Source organism: Esox lucius, chromosome 8, assembly GCF_011004845.1.
Source record: "Esox lucius isolate fEsoLuc1 chromosome 8, fEsoLuc1.pri, whole genome shotgun sequence".
NCBI classification, from domain to species: domain Eukaryota; kingdom Metazoa; phylum Chordata; class Actinopteri; order Esociformes; family Esocidae; genus Esox; species Esox lucius.
In genome coordinates, this window is record NC_047576.1 from 11,206,544 (window position 1) to 11,227,825 (window position 21,282).

The window sequence follows — 21,282 nt, forward strand, 5'->3', positions numbered from 1 at the left end:
AGCAGAGCTGTGTTAATGGTGGTGATGAACGGCTGGGATTCCTGCTGTATCAGGAATACAGGGGATGGCCCCCCGTATCAAGAGCCTGGGTCTCACTCTTATGAAGGGCCAAGGGCCCCTTCCCTCCCACAGTGAATGGTTTACTACCGGGTTTAGTGTTGGGATTATAATTCATCTTTTACCCACATCCCATTTCCTGTTTGCCACCCCTGAGAGTTGGGTTATTAAAGGGTCAGACAGGCACGCTGCACACTGTTAAACCTCCATCTCCTGTGGTCCGTCTCTCTCTGCCTGGATGCCACGCCTGGAGTCTCTGTATTCTAACCTGCTGGCTGATGAAGCAGGTGGCAGTTCCCAAACCTTTGTGATGTACCGTCCATTCCAAATACTCTGTCATAATGCCACGGAGCACATTTGCTTTAGATAACGCAGTATTGTCAAAACGAGTAATTAAAGATTCCCTATGTGCATGTTTACATTAGGTTAACAGTACATAGTCCCAAAGCCTCTTTTACACAGTGAGTGTGTGTGTGTAGGTTTTGTGTGTGTGTGTTTGTGGGATGTTTGTGTGTGTGAATGTGTGTCTGGGGCTCAGGGACTACACATAGTGACTGTATGTGTTTAGCTCTAGGGCATGAGAGGCTGAGAGATGGGGAGGGTTGAGATGGCAAGTATTGAAGGGATTTCATTAAGCTGATCTGCGGGCCTGGGTCGGCAGCGTTAGCACAGAGTGAAAAGTGACTGCATTAGATTTGAAAGCAGTCTGCCTTTCCCAGCCTAATAGATGGTGCAGTCAGCTCAATACAAAGTTACCTAGGTTAAGCATTTGGAGTTATGAGTAGGATTCTCACACACAACAGTGATGGCTCTGGATTGAAACACTACTTTGAAAAGGGGATATTATATGTTCCTTGGTGATGAATCATAATGCCTGGTAGAAAATGACTGGGCAGCGCAGGTTAGGGTTTGATTCATTCCATGTTTTAGCCTGGTCACAGTTATTCACTTGGTCGGTTGAAAGACTGTAGAGCCTCGCTGGTTTATCTCCATAAGACACACACAAGAAGTGGAGGGGTCTCAGACCACAGAGTACGGCATTATACAAATATCAAGAGATGGAAGGCAAAGTGCGGAAGAGAAGGGGTGAGCCAGACACCACGGAAAGGAGAGCGTTAGAGCGAGCCAGGCTGTTGTTCCTGGACAGATCTGGGCTGTGTGGTAGCTCTCTGGGGACTGTGTTACTGCAGCAGTGGGTCATTGATTAAAGAGGCGTATGAACGTACACCTGTAGCAGTACTACAGGACCAACATTACCCCTTCTCTTCCTCGTCCTCCCCTTTCACTCCCCCTGGGCTCCGTTATTTACCTCCCAAGCTCCCTCACTCAAGCTGTATGTGGTTAGGAAGGACTGAAGGGTGACGAGGGCTGTTTGAGCCGTGCCCCCCGCGGTACACAGCGGCCGTATGTGTTGTGTCGGCTTTGCATCATTCATGCGTAGTCGTCTATTCTACATGACTCATCCGTGTTTCCGATCCCAGATGTTAACTTCCCACTGAAATGGGCACTAAATATTTCACAAGAGCTTCCTGAGCAAGAAGTCAGGCCCACTGTGTGGATTTCAAACAAGCCCCGGAGACAAAACCCCTCAACCAAGGATGCCTCCCCTCCTTCACTGCCTTTCGTTGCCGGGTAAAATATGCATGGCGGAGGCTTAAAACCTATTCCCATCAGGGTGAATCAATGTGAACAAGCTGAGAGTCTGAGCAGCTCGGGTCTACACATGCTGTATCATTCCGAAAATTGACACGGGGCTTCGCTTGGCGAGGGACAGGGGGATAGGGAGTCAATTACATCTCGCCTCTTCTAGCTTCCGTCAACATTGATTTGCTGGGGCCTAAGACCTCAGCCTCTCACAGCCTGCCTAATTACACCAACCTTGACCCTCTAATTACTGCACTAAGACGGCTTCCTTTCAACAAGTTCACAGTCCCCCCCCCTGTGTTTACAGCAGCACTCTGATGCCTCACACTGGAGAGGAACATTGAGGGGACAGAGAGGGAGAGACGGGGGTGGGGGGGGGGGTGGATAGATAGAGAGAAAAGAGAGAGAAAGAGGGAGCCAGACAGAGGGCAAATAATAAAAGAGACATGAAAGAGAGGCGCGGGGGGAAAAGTGCGCTGACTTCATGGCATATGATGGTGAAGATAATTAACCACAGAGAACCCACCTGAAGGGTTGATGCCATAGCCCCATGTAGTAACCGACACGCCATAGGGGGTCTTCTCTGGGCTCTCTGTGGTCACAGAGGTTTGGTTCTCCTTAGATGTTTGGTTCACCCCCTCCAACGGCTTCCAGCCTTGTCCCACAGCAAAGGACCCTGAAACGGCTGAAGTGGACTCAGCTTCCCGATCGGTGACATTCAGGACAGACTCCATCGTGGTAAGCAGGTTGTGGTTAACTGTGGTTGTCATGGGCTCATCCAAAGTCAGAGGAGTGGTGCTCGTGTTCTCTGATTCTACTTCGAGCCACGCGATGGAGATTGGTGGCTCCTTGGTAGAATCACTGGGGTCTGGTCCATGGGAGATCTCTGTGGAGGTTTCAGTGGTTTTCAGGGGCTCCATATGGGCCGCAGGTGGAGAGGTGAACCCACGTGTGGTGGCCTCATCTGGGCTTTGTTGTCTCTCAGTCCCCTTGGCTAAGTTCAGGCTCAGCTTCCTGACCACAGCGGGAAAACCATCAGTTTTACTAGAAGTAATTGGAAAGAGTTCCTCTGTGGGGCGTCGGACATAGACAATCTCTCCCCTGGCCTCCTCGGCGGTTCCTCCAGGGCCCGGGCTGGACCCAGCAGCAGAAACAGATGCAAATGCGGTTGTGGGCTGGTCCACCAGCTGCCACTGGGCCATACTTGTATATTCTACCACAGTCTGGGTGTGGGTGGGGTTCACTGTAGAAGGAGAAGGCTGTGTAGTGACACTGGCAACACTGGCTGGACTGGTGTTAACGTCAGATCCAAAGACCCCCGGAAAGTCACTCCCACCTACCCCGCTGCCCTCCACAGCCATAGCTATGTTCCCCCTCTCCTGGACGACTGTGGGGCTGCTGTGGTCTGGATCCTGGTCTCTCCCCTCTCCAGAGTAGCTCTCTGGGTTGGCAGGGAGGGTCATGACCTCCAGGGGTCCAGCTTTGGCCTCCATGGGCTCCCAGGTGGAACCCGTCCCCAAGTAAGCCATGTGTCCCTGTCCTGGGGCCCCCAGCTCGGAACCCTTCAAAGTCTTCAAGGCCCATTTCAGCTGGCTGCCTGCCGTTGGCGCTGGGATCCCTGGAGATGAAGCCAGAAGGGCCCTGGAGTCCTGGAGTGGGACCCCAGATATATTCACAGCCTCAACGGGGGTGCTGCTCTCAATAGCCTCAGATGCTGTGAATCCTGCAGGGGGACAACAAACATTCATTAACATAACGCGGAGGCGAACACTTTTAATGATTTTAATTGAATGCGCCTTGAATTAGCAATCACAATACACGTCTGCCACGCGTCCTCCCAGAGTCATTATATTTCATTAATTCAAATCGATAGTTTTATTATGTATTAGCTTATTCGCATATATATTTCTAGATTCCAATATCTATATAAACAGTTCTGGGCACGGTCCACGGGGCACTCACACGTATAAACAGCGATGACTTGTGAGTAAGACATAAACGGCGTGCCACTCCCTAGGAGAGCAGGATGTTTATTTGTATGCTGGAAGTGAACCCTCATTCACAGCGGCAATTTACTGCTAACTTTGAAGAAATATTTATTCCCATCGCCGTGCTCATAACGGTGCAGCTGTTTGTATTGATGCAAAGCAGGGCAGCACACCCACCTCCCGAGTATCAACACACACACACACACACAAAGCAGGGTAGCACACCCACCTCCCGAGTATCAACACACACACACACACACACAAAGCAGGGCAGCACACCCACCTCCCGAGTATCAACACACACACACACACAAAGCAGGGCAGCACACCCACCTCCCGAGTATCAACACACACACACACACACAAACCAGGGCAGCACACCCACCTCCCGAGTATCAACACACACACACACACACAAAGCAGGGCAGCACACCCACCTCCCGAGTATCCACACACACACACACACACACACAAAGCAGGGCAGCACACCCACCTCCCGAGTATCAACACACACACAAAGCAGGACAGCACACCCACATCCCGAGTATCAACACACACACAAAGCAGGACAGCACACCCACATCCCGAGTATCAACACACACACACACACACACAAAGGCAATTTCACACTTCCTTCCCCTGTTTCTCATTCTACAAACAGTCTTCTAAACCCACACCAGCTTACAGTCAATCCCTGTGATGAAACTGACCAAGTGGAAAGGAGTGAACGGACCAAAATGCTAATTCAATTCAATAGACTTCACTGACATAACGAAAATTACATTACGGACATTTTCAAAGTATGGGTACAATAGCACTAGTTAGACCAGTGGCAAAACAGGCCATAGTAATGATACTAATATGAAACCAATTTCATAATTAACACCAGTTGTTACAGCAACAATATTAAGTAATGAGAACAGAACAACAATATAACCCTAAAGGGATAGTAGTGTCGAAATGACCGAAAAGCATTAAGGCATGCAAAAACAAATTGTAATTGGCTGTTCTTTAGATGGTGGCAGGAGGCAACATACTGTAGTTGGTCGCTAAATATACAGTTGTGTTCATAAGTTTGCATACCCTGGCAGAGATTGTGATATTTTGGCATTGATTTTTTAAATATAACTGATCATGCAAGAAAACTGCATTTTTTTTAAGGATACACCCTGATCAAAAGTTTCCATAACCTTGAATGTTTGGCCATGTTACAGACACACAAGGTGACACACACAGGTGAAAACTGCAATTAAAGGTGAATTTCCCACACCTGTGCCTTTTTAAATTGCAATTAGTGTCTGTGTATAAATAGTCAGTGAGTTTGTTAGCTTTCACGTGGATGCACTGAGCAGGCTATGTACTGAGCCATGGAGGGAAGAAAAGTCAGAACAGTCAAAAGACTTGCGTAACAAGGTAATGGAACATGATAAAGATGGAAAAAGGATACAAAAAGATATCCAAAGCCTTGCAACTGCCAGTCAGTACTGTTCAATCACAAAATTCGGGGATCTCTTGATACCAAGCCACGGTCAGGTACACCAAGAAAGATGTCTGCCAAAACTGCCAGAAGAAATGTTCAGGATACAAAGTAAAACCCACAGGTAACCTCAGGAGAAATACAGGCTACTCTGGAAATAGACAGTGTGGTTGTTTCAAGGAGCACAATACAATGATACCTGAACAAAAATGAGCTCAGAAAGAAGCCTTTACTATGCCAATAACATAAAAAAGCCCGGTTACAATATGTCCGACAACACCTTGACACGCTTCACTGCTTTTGGCACACTGTAATTTGGAGTGACGAGACCAAAATAGAGCTTCATGGTCACAACCATAAGCACTATGTTTGGAGAGGGGTCAACAAGGTCTACAGTGAACAGAATACCATCCCTATTGTGAAGCATGGTGGTGGCTCACTGATGTTTTGGGGGTCTGTGAGCTCTAAAGGCACGGAGAATCTTATGAAAATTGATGGCAAGATGAATGCAGCATGTTATCAGAAAATACTGGCAGACAATTGGCATTCTTCTGCACAAAAGCTGCACATGGGAGGCTCTTGGACTTTCCAGCACAACAATGACCCTGAGGACAAGGCCAAGTTGACCCTCCAGTGGTTACAGCAGAAAAAGATGAAGCTTCTGGAGTGGCCATCACAGTCACCTAACCTTAATATCATCGAGCCACTCTGTGGGGATCTCAAACTTATGTTTTTTCTTTTTTTTTTTACAAATGGTACATGTATTACAAATTCTCCAAGGGTATGCAAACTTTTGAGCACAACGGTATATTTTTTAAACAAATAAATATTGTACTTTTTCTTCAAAATCATTGGAGTGAATATTTTACTTTTTCTTCAAAATCATTTTGGAAAATAAATCTTAGGTGGTGGTATTTGTCACAGTGTAATAGGTAATGTACCTATCTCCACTGCTCAGTTCCTGTTTGACATTGGTGTCCATCCTACAAACAGTAGAAAAGACTTTTCCAACCCAAAACATTCAACCTTTTTCCAAACCTTCATCCTGTATTGAAGTTATACCTAATTGCTCACGTGGCTTAAAACATAATCACACTAATAGTTAATACACTAACGAGACTGTATCAATACAACTGATAATTCAGAATACTTCATATGTGTGGCTTGGTTGTTAATGGTGAATACTCTCATAGTATGTCACATTAGTCAGCAGAGCTATAAAGCGACTCATCCAACCTCTAAGCCTAGCTCAAAATAACGTAGGTCAACGCAACGCAACGCAGCTTAACACAGCTCAACACAGCTCAACACAGCTCAACACAGCTCAACACAGCTAGCTCTCTGGTGTGCAAAGCATCACAGCAGGGGTTCTGGCTGTACACCATAATACAACACATTAATATGGGTATAAACATACACAAATATGTCCACAAATTAAATATTAAATCTACACTAAATTATTCAAAGGTCTGCTGTTGCCATCCCCTATGTGCTCTACGAACACGGGACAGGTTCATTTACATAAGAGCTGTAGACAGTATAATTGTCCAATTCATAATAGGAACAGCAATAGCTAAGTTACCACTTTGACTTCACATACAGATGAGATATTTAATGATTAAAGGAATGAATCAAGCCCGATTTACTCTAATTGCTGATATATTAAATAAAAAAGATCTTATGATACATGGGATGTTTGCTAGGCACAGTATTATTGACATCATATTTCACTGTTGTTGTTCGTAGTTAGTTCAGTGTTACTGGCTAAACATGAACATTCTGCAAAACAAGCGTTATGTCTGTCAGTGCCTTAACTGAGACAGGTCAGATGCTGGGTGTGCTCTATGTTTTCAGTGACAGCGGGAGTGTGTTGTATATCAGTTGGATATCTACCTTAGGATACACTAAATCACAGAAAAGGCCTCCTCTGGATCAGCGCTGGGTCAACACTACAGTACGTCTCACTAACACCCCATAATGTACACACCCTCCCTCACCATAGCATTAATAACAAGTTAAGACGATTCGAGTTCATCGATGTAAAATGTTTGAAAGCTATTAATTATATCTCTCAATTTCTTGCCAGATTTTCTGAAGCACAACATGACACAATGTTTTACACAGATACAGACGACAGGTAATTATTGTGTCTTTATGCCCAAATTACTTGAGTTATAGATTTTCTTGCTTCTGTGGAGTTGTCGCATGCAACAGTTTGTCGGTTTGATAACATCTCTGTGATGTTAGCTAGCTAACAACCTTGACTAATGACTTGACTAGAAAACTGGATGGCACAGGAGGGATGGGCTACGCTACCCAAAGAGACATGGTTTAAAGGTGGGAGTCATTCACCCACATTATTTACACAATGACTCCTGCACACATACAGTGCCAATTCACATAACAGAGTGTTTTCATTACATTATATATTATATTGATTGATATTTATATGCCACTTGTCTATATGAGCATTCTAATAAAGTAAACATGTTTACATTCGTCTGGGATTATTTGCGAATTGTACATATTATCCTATACTGTATGTCATATTTTCTTATTGTTCTTATTAAAAATGTTTATATACTACTGCAGTAATTATAGCAACGTAAACATATTCCTACACCCTACTCAAAAATAATAATCACCAAAAATAAAAGGTATAAAAACTACAGCAACGCTATATTATAGGTCAAGGAACAGCTGCTTGGATCAGAAAGGAGGCAGAGCGTGTTAAGCTTTCCTGAATAACTGGACCTTCTGGGATCCCAGGCTTATGTGGTCATGCTATATAGAATGACTTGTGAGAATGGTCATCGACCAAGGACTGCACATCGGTATCAGATGTAAACATACAGCCTGCTACTGAGATTTTCAAGACATAATAATCCATAAAAACCTATAAATATCCAAATGGAATGAATACACCATTTTGCAGATGATCATATCCAGAGCAACTTAGTAGGGAGGGCATACATACACTGTCATGCTGGCCACTCATGGGAATTGGACCCAAAAGACTGGTGCTGAAAGCGTGAATGAAACATCCAACTAACAGGGCTTGGTGTGACATAATTAAAATGGTCTTTTCTCCGCAGTTCACACCCGCAGCCATTAGTTGAAGTGTACAATTATTATTAATTGGCAAGTCTATGTAGAATAATTTCATTGTCCCGAAACCAGATCAATCAAGGACTTCTTCGAGCTGCGTGTTTCATGTGTTCACACGCACATCGAGATTCTGTGCAGACTTTCAGTTATATTTCTGTGTTGTTATTATTTTTGAACTGGTGCAGGTTTGAAGTGTATATTTTTTTTATGTATGTACGTTTGGTTGATAGCAAATGACCTACCTACCACTATTACCACTGTGTGGATAGAGAGGGAGATGAACCGTTGGTTGGTGCAATATATTGACCCGTAGTTCAGTAAGTGGGTGGAGAAGAATAACAACGTTACATAAAAATATTAAAATATATATATAAAAATATAAAAAAAGATTGTTATGTTCTACTTGAAACGTATAAGTAATGCACATGACATTCCATATTCATTTTGGATTCTTGTACTATAAAGGAAAGTGTTTAATGTGCAGAGGTTACATAGTCAGAGCATACACTCTGCATATAACACTCACTGATGACCCACATAAGTAATATTTGCCCCTTGCCATACACATAGCGCACACTCATATATTTGTCATACAAAAAACTATTATACACATGGGCAAATACCAAAACAACTTATTAATAGATAAGTTGCATGCAATCAGATGAGGAATCTGGCTAGGACGGATTAAATGTAGATACACTTGCAGCCATTTGAACATTTTCCTCAAGGGGAAAATGCATCACACGAGCTACACTCCCTTCCCCGACTGAGGCAATGCTCAGTCATAAGCTCCCTATGCAGTCTTTTTATTTAGATCAACGCTTTTCAATTTAATACATACTGTATCACCAAAATCTTTGTTTAATTCTTTATTTCCATGAGCCTCCATTGGCTTCTAATTTTGAGGTTGAGCGGTACAAGGCAGAGCCTCGACTACAGTTTATTTTTCTCTCATCGGAGGAAAGACATCTGAAGCTTTCATTTCATGTCTACTATCTTCAGATACTCTCTAAATGTTAAACAATGTGTTACTTTGTTACCTATCCAAAAATAATCAGTGATTTATCTTCAGAATACCCAAATTCAAATATTCAATATTATTGCTTTCAGTTACTTTTAGATTACTTTGTCTCTAGAAGGCACTAGATGAAGACAAAAAGGATCCAGCAAACACACAGACACAGACACAGACAGACACAGACACAGACACAGAGATGGGGGGGAGTAAAGGATGACAGAAAAACTGTAATTGTAATCAGTTACGTTACAAACTAAAATAGTGTAATCGGATTACAGAGACATTTGAAAAAGTGTATGATTACTTCTTGGATTACTTCAAATGAAACAGAATAGGTTACACGTTGCATTTTTGATTTTCTTTTTTCATATTTTAAAAACATCGTTATTTGAATCCAAATAACAATTGCGCGCCTCATCAGTTGGGTGTGTGATCATTATGCGTGCAAATGTGGGCGACCTGATTAGTGACCGATGACGCGCTACTTAAATCTGCTTCGGTTTTGATTGCTTGTATGGCTGGTAAAAACACAGTACATCTCTAAGATAATATTAGCCTACCTTTTTCAGACAGGAATTGTTTAGAAGATTAGGCAACTATTTGTTGGATAGCTGTATCATGGCGCTGCCTTCAAGATAGAACATATGGAATTCATCACGATATTTACAGGAGAAAATCTGTGTCGGAAAACAAAGGATGAGTTGCATTTGATGCTACCACCTCAACTCCATACAGTTAGGCCATGTGATTCTTCTTGCTTTGAATCCCAAAAAAATATCTTTCGTTGGTTTTCATTGGATGCTTGCGACCTTGACTGCAGGTGTAAAATCACAAGTTATTTCTTAAATTTGCGTTTTAAAAATCCATCGCTGGTGGCCCTAATAATCGCATCTTGGGTTCGCGCGGGTAATTATTATTTGGATGCGGGTGTTCACGATTGAGAACGTGCATTCGTTTCTGTGACGTTTTGAAAATGTTGGTGGTTGAGGAGCAAAACATCAGATACTGCAGATTTTGTGTACGCGCGAAAAGCTACGAATATCCTGATTGTTATATACAATAATGTCAATACCCATTTCTGGAAATTGCCACTTTTCAACGATGTTTTGAAGCAGTACAAAAAATTAATAAAACAAAAATAACAGAATAGGTTAACACATCCTTAGAATTTGGGTTATGTTTAGATAAAAAGTCAGATTCTTGAAGATCAAGGGTTATTTGATTAATTGGAATGAATTAGTAGCCTATCTGATAGACCTTTAGCCAATCATATTGAAGTAGAGAGCAATGGTTTAGAAACCCTTTCCAAAGGCACTTTATGTCAGTGTCTGAGAGCGATTGCTTTTCACCAAGATTTTTGAAATAATGTAATGGATATCTTTGATCACGGTTCATGTGTCAAAATTCACACGCAGTGACTATCCTGACACTGTCCTTGACAACTCACAATAATAGCATCAGGATATAAGAAGAATCAAAATGGCTGCATCAATCACGTAGATTTCCGAGATGCAAGCCACAGCCTGTCACACTCAATAAAGTAGTTAATGTCTGGCTAGTGATGTCACCCAAGTAGGAAACATCAATTTAGCAGCTTCCTCTTAAAATAAGAAAGAAACATCTCAAAAGCCTCTTGCTGATGCCTCCTTCTCTTTTCTTTTTCATCCACATTTCCCTCTCTGCTCGCCATTGCCATGGTGATAATGACCTCTGACGTTCAGCCAGGTCCGTCCTAATTGGGGGAGACATGGATGGCGGTGAGCGTGGCGAGCACCAAGCCAGCCCTGAATTAATTGGAAAGTGGCTGTGAATAATGTATGCAGACTACAGCTAGATTTTCACCCAGTGTAAAACATTAATGCATGGGGTTTGAGTTTCAGGGAGCATTACAACAGTATTTGATTTTAATAAAACAGAAACCATTAGGACCCTTATGGTTATTGAATGGGTTTCAACACTTCTGTGTGAGACTTCACCTCCATCTCACTATTCTGACCCTTAGTGCTGATGGCTGTGTATTGATTGCGGTTTGAAGTCGCAGGGCTTTCAAGTAGGGAATAGTCCAATATTGTGACCCATAGGACCCACACGCCTAGCTCAGCTTGGAAGAGAATTAACTAGGGATAGGAAGCTACCACCTCAAAGCCCCCATCCCTGAGCCATATGCACAAAAGACATATCCACACACACGCACACAGACACACACACACACTCTGCTGGAGGCCTCAGTCTCCACTTCTATTCTCCTCTTTGCACGGTTTGTCACCTCTGCTGGAAGCAAGCGCAGTCAATGATGCCCTTAATGGACGCTAAAAATACATATAAATTCTATAAAATGTTTCCCTCAGAAAACCAAACAAGCAAATTGATGAATGACGGTTGTGACACAGAGATAGAGGCAGTGTCCTTCTATCCATTCTGCTAAACTATGTCATAATATTCATACTGTTAAAGAGGCAGTGTGTTAATATTTGTCCAAAGAGGGCTGTTTAGTAAGGAAAGTGCGTGTAAAATATGTTAATGCATTTATTCCAATTCTCGCTTAATTTAGTAGAATTGGCTGCACACTTTTGAGGAAGAGAATCACTTATTGTATTGATATTACTTTCTATCACTTATTGTATTGATATTTATTTTTTATGGCTTTCTAATAAGTTATACTACATTCTAAATATGAAGTTGCACTATTATTGAATTTTGCTATGTTTCACATAAGATGTTGAAACCTAACATTATCTAGGCTTAACAACCAGAGGAAGACAATAAAGCCAAAATATAATTCTGTTGTTTTATGGTTACAAATTATTATTCATAAAAGAAGATCTTCTGTATTTCCATTGTCCGCTGGCCGAATGCTTCTCCCATTAATATTGTCCTGAGACAGTGTTCAACAATCTGAAACAAACCGTCACTTACCAGCGAAGCAATAAAGACCCTGAACTGGCATCCATAGAAACAATCTTTTCAATTACCTACCTTTGTAAACAGCGCATTTTCAATTTAACACAAGCCAGTCCTTCAGAATAAAATACTGAGGTAGGGCAATGCCTCACAAATAGGAACGCAAAATTCCTTTTAGAGGAAAAAGGTAATGAACTACATTGAAAGGAGACAGGATGTATTCAACCAAGCCACGTACCCTCTCTGATGAATGGACTGTGACTCAGCGGTGGACTACCATTAGAAGAAGAGGCTGGAGAGTCGTTTAGGGATGTGCTTGGATCTTTCTTCCAAGGCTGGGTGGCTGTATACTGGATTACAGGGCCCGATGTAACTGAGGGGACCACCTCTCTCTCCTGTTCAGAAAGACCCTCTGTGCTGGTGAGTCCACCAGAGGATGTCTTTAGTGAGGAGACTCCACTTCGATGCTCCATTATAAAGCTCTCTGTATGTCCTTTCTTAAGCATCTTGGGCTGTTCTCCAGTGGGGAGGACATTAGTCAACCCTGGGGAGGTCTGGTCCCCTGCTTCCATCCTCTCAGCCAGTGATGTGGGGGTGATTGAGGGTGGGGCATCAATGTCTGACTCCACAGTACCTGTCCAATACCTAAAAGGCTTCATCAGGTTGTTAACGAAGCTTAGGAGAACACTATTGGCTGTCTGGGCCTGTAGCGTCGGAGAGGCAGGGGAGAACAGAGAAGAATCTGACAACTGGATAGGCCCTTCTTCGTCCCCACCCTCCACCTCCTCCTGGGCAGAACCACCATGGGACTCTAGATTCTCCAAGGCAGAAAGACCCAGATTGCCGGAGGAGGCATTCTGAGGTGCTTCAGTCTCTGATCTTTCCTGGGTCTCCTGGTTATCCTCTCCCCATTGCTGAGTACTCTCCCCTGGCCGGAGGTGGATCACCACATGTTCCTCTGAAATCTCAGATGACTCATTGCCTCCAGCAATGGAGCTGATGCCTTCTTTGTCCAGGTCTACCATGCCTGTCCAGGTGGAGGGCTGTGGATAAGGGTCGGAGCGCACAGGGGCTGGGGCTGAGGAGTTGGCGTCTGGGTCTCGGTACTGGAGGAACCCCACAGGCTGGGCTGCCTGAACCCCTGTGTCACCTTCTGCAATGATATTATTACAACATCAATTTGTATTAGCATTCCTTTATGGCAATAAGACATTGGTTATAAACTAGTGATCTTTGCAATAATCTGTCATATTTGCAATAAGCTGGGGATTACACAAATATTATTTTATGTCAATGTCCTCATTGTTTTAACTTTCATTAAGAAATGATTAAATATCATGTATAGAGATGTTTTCCTCACTTATTTGATGACTTTATTTAAGGACAAATTCTAAGATTAGACTGTCAGTCATTTGTCAAGATACTCTAAAGAGGTGCAGTTTATGCAGATCACACTGAAGAAACATAAATACATCTTATCTGAAGCAGACAGCCCAGTTTAAAGTCCACACTTGTTAGTATAAGAAATCTCCAGTGCTTCAGTAACATTATAAGATGCAACGAATGACACTGCAAGGACATTGGGGCTACAGCAAGTGTACAGATCTCTGTTGGGTTTTCTAAGTCTGTATTGACAGCTTGCAGATGCTGATATAGACCCTGGCTTGTTGCTACAGTTGGATTCATCAGATCCCAGAGGGGATCAAAATGTTGAATCCTCTCTGCGATAATTCATTATTCATGCATGAGACAAACAACCCACAGTAACTAATGGAAATAAAACAGTACGGTTGCCATAACGATGGTGACCCTGTTGTTACCTCGGTAACAGTAAGCGTCGAAGCGGGTAGTGGTGTCTGGGAATCCAGTGCGATTGGGGTTATGGTAGACGGTGCGGACTCCCGGATCATCCCCACCACAGTTGCGCCGGGGAAGGTTTATAGGATAGCGCACGCTGCCGTCGGCCAGCCAGCCTGGGTCACACTGGTCCAGTCCAGCCTGCCAGGCTAAGTAGAGCTGCCCTGCGGTGGCCAGCTGGGCACTCAGAGAGTGACAGTGGGTGGAGGCCGTGGCCAGGGTCAGCTTCTCTGGTATCGACGTATGGAACACCTCACCTGTTAGGAGATGGGAGAGATGGAGGCATAATGAGGTAGTGTGAGGGGATAGAGATGGAGGCATAATGAGGCAGTGTGACGGGATGGAGATGGAGAGATGGAGGCATAATGAGGCAGTGTGACGGGATGGAGATGGAGAGATGGAGGCATAATGAGGCAGTGTAGCAGGATGGAGATGGAGGCATAATGAGGCAATGTGACAGGATGGAGATGGAGAGATGGAGAGATGGAGGCATAATGAGGCAGTGTGACAGGATAGAGATGGAGAGATGGTGGCATAATGAGGCAGTGTGACAGGATGGAGATGGAGAGATGGAGGCATAATGAGGCAGTGTGACAGGATGGAGATATGGAGACATAATGAGGAAGGGGAACGACAGATGTTTGGGATGTGTGGTGGTATGGGAGCCACAGGGGGCAGATGGGGGAAGATACAATGAGAAGGTAAAATATGAATATAGAGGAATTTAAAACAAAAGTATATGACAGACTGATTGCACAAGAGGTCTGTGATTCGATCATGGAGAGCAATGCGTACTCAGAACCATGGAAACAAACAATAGACATCCACCTTTTCCAGATGGCTAGTACAGGTTTATGCAAGGTGTCTCATAAAATACCCTGCTTAAAGTTTCGTCTTTTACAATGGATAAAACAGGTGTCCTAACTCGGTGGTCACTAAAGATCTCATGCAACTTATTGTAAGACTGGGGGTGTTAACACTTGTGTCCTGGCTAGCAATCTAGATTATTTTCATATCCTCATGGCCAACTAATCATCCCCAACCTCCAGTCACCTCTCTCACTTCCTCTTCTACCCTCTTTAACAATATTGTTTTTGTAAAGTACAAACCCGATTCCAAAAAAGTTGGGACACTGTACAATTGTGAATAAAAACAGAATGCAATGAGGTGGAAGTTTCAAATTTCAATATTTTATTCAGAATACAACATAGATGACATATCAAAATGTATCACTTTAAGAGAAAAATAAGTTGATTTTAAATTTCATGGCATCAACACATCTCAAAAAAGTTGGGATAAGGCCATGTTTACCACTGTGTGGCATCCCCTCTTCTTTTATTAACAGACTGCAAACGTCTGAGGACTGAGGAGACAAGTTGCTCAAGTTTATGAATAGGAATGTTGTCCCATTCTTGTCTAACACAGGCTTCTAGTTGCTCAACTGTCTTAGGTCTTCTTTGTCGTACCTTCCGCTTTCGACTGCCGCCTGATCCACTACGCACTGACCCCTTATGGTCCCTCCTGCAGGTGGTGAGCCCACGGGAAGGCGGCCCCACTGTCCCTCAAACAAAAGGCCCGAAGGAGCTTTCCCGTGGGGAAAGGCCCGGCCACCAGGGGCTCGCATACGAGCCCCAATCCCGGGCCTGGCTCCAGGGTGGGGCCCTGGCTGCGCCATACCGGGCTAAGTCACAGTCCTCAAAATGTTTTCTATCATTAAATGCGTTATTGTAGCTAGCTAATTTACTTATTGAGCTACATGAAGTTCGCTAGCTAGTTGTTTAGTGCTGTGCTGGAGAGCTACGCTATAGACAGCTAACAAGCTGTTTTAAGACAGGCTATAGAGCACTCTTCTTGCATGAGTCTAGATGGAATCATGTAACAGACTGATAACTGATATTAAGACGTTTAAGGAGAGTTATCAGAGGGTCTATCAGTTATCTACCAAATTCTTTAATATAAAAAAAAAATCACGTTGTAATGACGTTCTACGTACTTCACTGTCATGGTAATTCAGCCTACATGAATTGGTGCACCATGTCTCACCAGGATATTCAATTATGTACAATTTGAGAATTCAGGAGCTTCACAAAAAATGTTCACCCTCACTTAAACAAACATAAGTTTCAACCCTGTATTTGCTAGCTGAATTCTGAAAAACACTAAGGGGCGTTTTTACAACACCTCATCCTTAAATAATTCTAACCTGCTTGTTTGGTACTAGAAAATAGCTTTTAGCTGTTTTTCATAAAATTAAGTGATGTTCTAGTATCACATTAGCAATTTAGCATGATCACTCAAGGATAAGGTGTTGGAGTAATGGTTGTAGGAAATAAGGCCTGTGTAGATTTAATAAAAAAAACTTAAATTATGTTTTTACATCATTGATGTCCTGACTATACTTTGATCAGTTGAATACCACGTTGGTGAATAAGAGTTACAGTTTCCTTTCAAAACAGCAACATTTGTAAATGTTATTTACAATCTTCAAAGTGGAGTAAATTTTTTTTGACATAACTACTCAATTCTGGTAATGGTGTGATTGTTATTAATGTACAGAAGTAACTTATCTAATCTATTACCTACATTATCAAGCCCGGCTAGTTTTTATATTTATTTTTACTTGACCTTTGAAATAGTAATTTCCATTTTCAATGGGTGGCTTAGAAATATTTAGCTATCTACTTGTATTACACTGATGCTGAGAATGTTTTTTTTGTAATAATCTAAGCTATTCCACAATCAAAGTCAATTGACAATGTGTGTCATTAAGGTTTCAACAGTATGCCAAAATCCTATTATGTTTGTTCCAGTTCACTAATATTATTGTTCTGGCAAAAAACTGTCCTTTTTGCAAATTCCTGTGAGTTAAAATGGTGTAAAGGTACCCACATTAATATAGTAAAGCATCAAGAAACATAACTTCTGGTGCACTGTACATGCCAATCAAGCTTATGGTGGCACAAGCCTGTGAAGATGGACTTTTTGAAAGGTCACCACACCCATCCCTTTTGACCTAGTCTTGGACATCAGTCTATATGTGTATCTCCTCACTATGAACATTTTTGCCACTGAGACCCAAAAAATCGCCATCATGGATTTTCAGCCAACTTAGTTATTTTGAAAAACACCTAAAACACTACTCATATGGCAGCAAATGACCAATCTTGTAGTTTGACATTTGGTATCTACGTATGAAGACCTTCAAGTGTTGTATAAACCAGACCAGTATGTAAGAAACTACATAGGGTCACCATTGGACAGGAAAAAACATCCAACATAGGGTTAATGTTTGTACACGTGTGCAGTTTGTCTTTTACCCTACATACCATATTGTATCATTTTCATGCTAACTAAATGCTGAAACCCATTAAATGCTGCTTGCAGCTTTAATTGAAGTTGGAAATGTAAAGACAATTGCTTAGTTACAGTAACATATACATTCCAAGGGGCTTCAGAGTTTCCTTTTGTCATTACTTGGTTCCCTTAATCACTGCTTGCAGCTATATTTCCACTTGATCTTGGAGTATCCCAAAGGCCTGCTGGAAACTCCAGCTGAGATTTGATGTGAGGATGTGATTTTTTGAAAAATAAATTCACTGTCATTAAGGCCTTTTGTGAGCCACGTGGGCTATTGTTGGAGTATGCACAGTGTCTCCCAGCTCATCCGTGGAAGATGGTAAGTCTCTTAGAGTTGCCATTGGCCTATTGGTGGTCATCCCCTGACTAGTGCCTTTCTCGTCTGGATACTCTATTTTTGAGGACACCCTGGTCTTGACAAACGTACAGTGGAGCCATATTCTTTCAATTTCTTAATAATGGATCTTCAGTACCTTGTAGTTGTTCTTATATTCGACCCCTGATAGGTACATTTGAAGGACCTTATTATGGTTTTGCTTTGAATGCTCCTTTGTCTTCATTATGTCATTTTTAACTAGGTATAGGATAACAAAAGAATGAAGATATGGCATCTTTAGCTATGGCAGCAGGTTGCCCACGTCCTGTCTGTCATTTCACTGGCTAACAGGAACATCAAGTGTGAATCAAGCTGTTCCAGCATCATAGCTCCTGGGGCATGTACGGCTTTGCAGGCCCATGCATGACTAAAACCCAGATGACGCCTCCCCATTACCTTGCAGTTGCTTGGCAAAGCAGTAGACATCAAACAGCTCGTCAGGGGCCCGATTGCCGTAGTTGCGTACACCAGGTGATTCCTCTCTGTCACCATAGCAACCCGGCCTGGGTGACTGGATAGGGTACCTGTGGGGAAGGAGAGAGGGAGGTAGAGACGAGCCAAAGAAAATCAGGAATTTCTCCAGAAATCTCTCGGCTGGGGGGCGAAAAGGCAATCTATATCCGGGCTCCGACTGTGCAATTACTCTAAAGTACATTGATTTAAACTGCATTGAAGGTGCAAGCTAAATGCTGATTAAGAGATTATGTATACAGGCAGCCAGGGGCTTATGGAGGGCAAGGGGAAAGGAAGGCTTCTCACTCAGTATCTACTAGCCCGCATATCATCCGATTGCAACCGTTTTCATCAGACAATGTTATGGCTAAATCCCCAGATACTTCAGCCTTCGTCCCGATCACTGATGTCTCCATTTCTACTGTATTAACTGCATGTTCGCGTCCTCACTGATGTGTAGCCAAGTGACTTTGGAGATGGACCAATTATAAATGTCCCAGGTGGGGAAGACAAGATGGGAGGCAGTTCCCAGACGGAGCTGTCAAAAAGAGGACTGCAAGCTGCTTCAGTACAGGTATTGGACTTTGAGATAGAGAGGTGTCAATATCTCCACATGGACTGTCCCTCAAACAAATGCAATCCACCTACACATACACAGACACACACACACACACACACACACACACACAAGCAGACACACATACACACTCACAGGCGAGCCTGCATACACATGCATGCCCACACACACACATACAAACACACTGGCATGTTGAAATGCACATCCACCTGAAATGGCAGAGGGTACTGAGGAATGACAGAGTTAGCGTTTGATATGTAAACAAGCAATTCAGTCCTTTGATATTAGAGACACTCAGCTCATGAGGACAATTAGGGTTAAAATCCATTGCAGGCTTTCTGCCTGTAATTTTCTTCCTGGTTTGTTATTTGGCCCATAAAGTCCACAGAGAAATTCAAAGATGAAAGTTATTTAGTTGCCTATAAAAGCCTGTGATTTTTGATTATATATTTTTTTTACCTTTATTTAAGAAGCCTATTAATTTATCAACACATATTTGTTTTTACAATTGGAGCCTGGCAACAACCTCCTGGGGAAATAACGAAAATTACGAACTCCAAAATAGTCACCATGTCCTAGATTTTAGGTTGGCTTGAAATAGGGAATTCCAACTGGCCTTGTGGGTTGTCAGATGAGTCCAACTGACAGCACTACAGGTTGTCAGTCTTCTCTGGGTTGCTACTAAACAAAGGTCTGCGTGATGCACAGTGTCACAAGCCTTGTGTATAGAACTTGAGACTTACACATAATTAGTACCTCCACAGTCCAGCTGAGGGAAAAACACAAAGAATCATCTCCTTTCTGGAGGCATAATTAAAACAAGCTCTGAGCCGGTAATCAAACTCAATACGCAGGCTGAATTTCCTGATATAGTATGAGGACAATGGGTACTTTGCCACAGTTCATGAAAATAATGCTAACTGTGTTTGCAGTAGCAAATGAGCCAGTTATGCACCATCAATGTGAGTGTATACAGCTCTATAAGGACTGCCACTGTGCTGTGCTGGGTTCAGCTTTGTGTCGTGCTTTACGCCTGGTTGTTTTGACATTACCTCACGCTCTGGTCAGACAGCCAGCCGGCGTCACAGTTGTCATAACCGTCAGCGAAGGTGGCTTGGAGCTGAGTGGGCGTGGCGATGACCGCAGAGTTCTCCAGGCACACACGCTGGGCTTCAGGGAAGGACAGGGCGTAGCGGTCATGGGGGGCACGGTAGTGGAACACCACTCCTGATGAGAGGAGATGGAGGTTAAACCTTGTCGGGGTGACACCCGGGCAGCCGGGAGACACGGATCATCAACCGCACACCGATGCCCAAACACAGATACATAAACACACACAAACATCCCCATTTTCTCAGCCAGACACGTGGCAAAAACCTGTGATGCTCTGTATCTGCAAAGAGGGTTCAATGACAACGGAATCCAACCTCCCATTATTCATTTGCATCAGACAAGTTCATCTTTAGTGGAGGGACATTGTCCTTGCATTCACTGGATGACAAACATCTGGAACGCTTGCTTTACTGCTTTAGCTTACGGTCCACGTGAGAGCAATATCTGGGTTTCATGGACAGAAAATAAAACAGTGAAATAGAGGGAGGAGAGAAGAATAAGATGGGGGAAACAAAGCAGAATCTTCTGGATACCAGGACACCTCTCCACTGCTCTGAGACAAATGAAGAGAATTGCTTTTGAAGTATCCCGCTCATATTCCCCTACCAGGCTAGCATCACTAACCTCCCCCACATGTGGGGCCACCTCAGACGGCAGTTCACAGATGCACTCCCAGTGGGACCCAGACATGAAAGGCCATGGATGAGGAGGCTGAGGGAAGCTGCAGCTCCAGACATCCACTCCTTTATCTCCTGCGGCTGTGTGTAGCGGAGTGACAGAGACTTCTGGGGCGCAGGGCCAATTTCAGTGATCACGCTGCTGACAAACCTTGGAAAAGGGATGCGGTTTCCCTCAGTAGTATCTCTCTCTCACACACGCCTTTGTCTTCCCAAAATCCATATTCCTTATTTCTCCAGCCCTAAACATAACCTTAACTGAAATTGCAATAATCGAACTTTCATGTGTAAACTTTACCTACCTCTGACGCTTAAACCTAACAGATAATGGCTAAACCAAAAAGCAACCCCAATTCTAACACTAGACCCAATTGTAGGTTTTTCCGTAATCCCTAAGCCGGAAATGACATTTACTCTAGTTGGGAAATGAGAAAGAAACCTTGTGGGATCCATATCACTTGTCATTTGCATTGACAAAGGGTCCACATGTACACACACACGTAGATAACACACACGCAATTACACACACACATAAACATGCATACACATAAGAACACACACTTGTCTGCCTGTCATCCTATTTTCCTACTGTATACTGTCATACATTTCAGCGGACCTTCAAAGGATTCCTCATCTCCCCTTTCCCAGGCCGTTAACGCAGCTTTCCCTCTGAGGCGAG

The 21,282-nt window shown here is 43.2% G+C and overlaps 1 protein-coding gene across 1 annotated transcript in view; it reads right to left on the reverse strand.

The window, feature by feature from the left end:
- ncanb (neurocan b) overlaps window positions 1-21,282 on the reverse strand; it is a 143,113-nt gene that overhangs the window by 61,499 nt on the left and 60,332 nt on the right. Inside the window, exons 5-9 of the mRNA XM_010871573.3 lie at window positions 19,866-20,040; window positions 18,180-18,307; window positions 14,014-14,307; window positions 12,432-13,346; window positions 2,228-3,424 (exon numbers count right to left, since the gene is read on the reverse strand). Coding sequence (XP_010869875.2) covers window positions 2,228-3,424; window positions 12,432-13,346; window positions 14,014-14,307; window positions 18,180-18,307; window positions 19,866-20,040 — 2,709 coding nt within the window. The remainder of the gene's footprint in view (window positions 1-2,227; window positions 3,425-12,431; window positions 13,347-14,013; window positions 14,308-18,179; window positions 18,308-19,865; window positions 20,041-21,282) is intronic.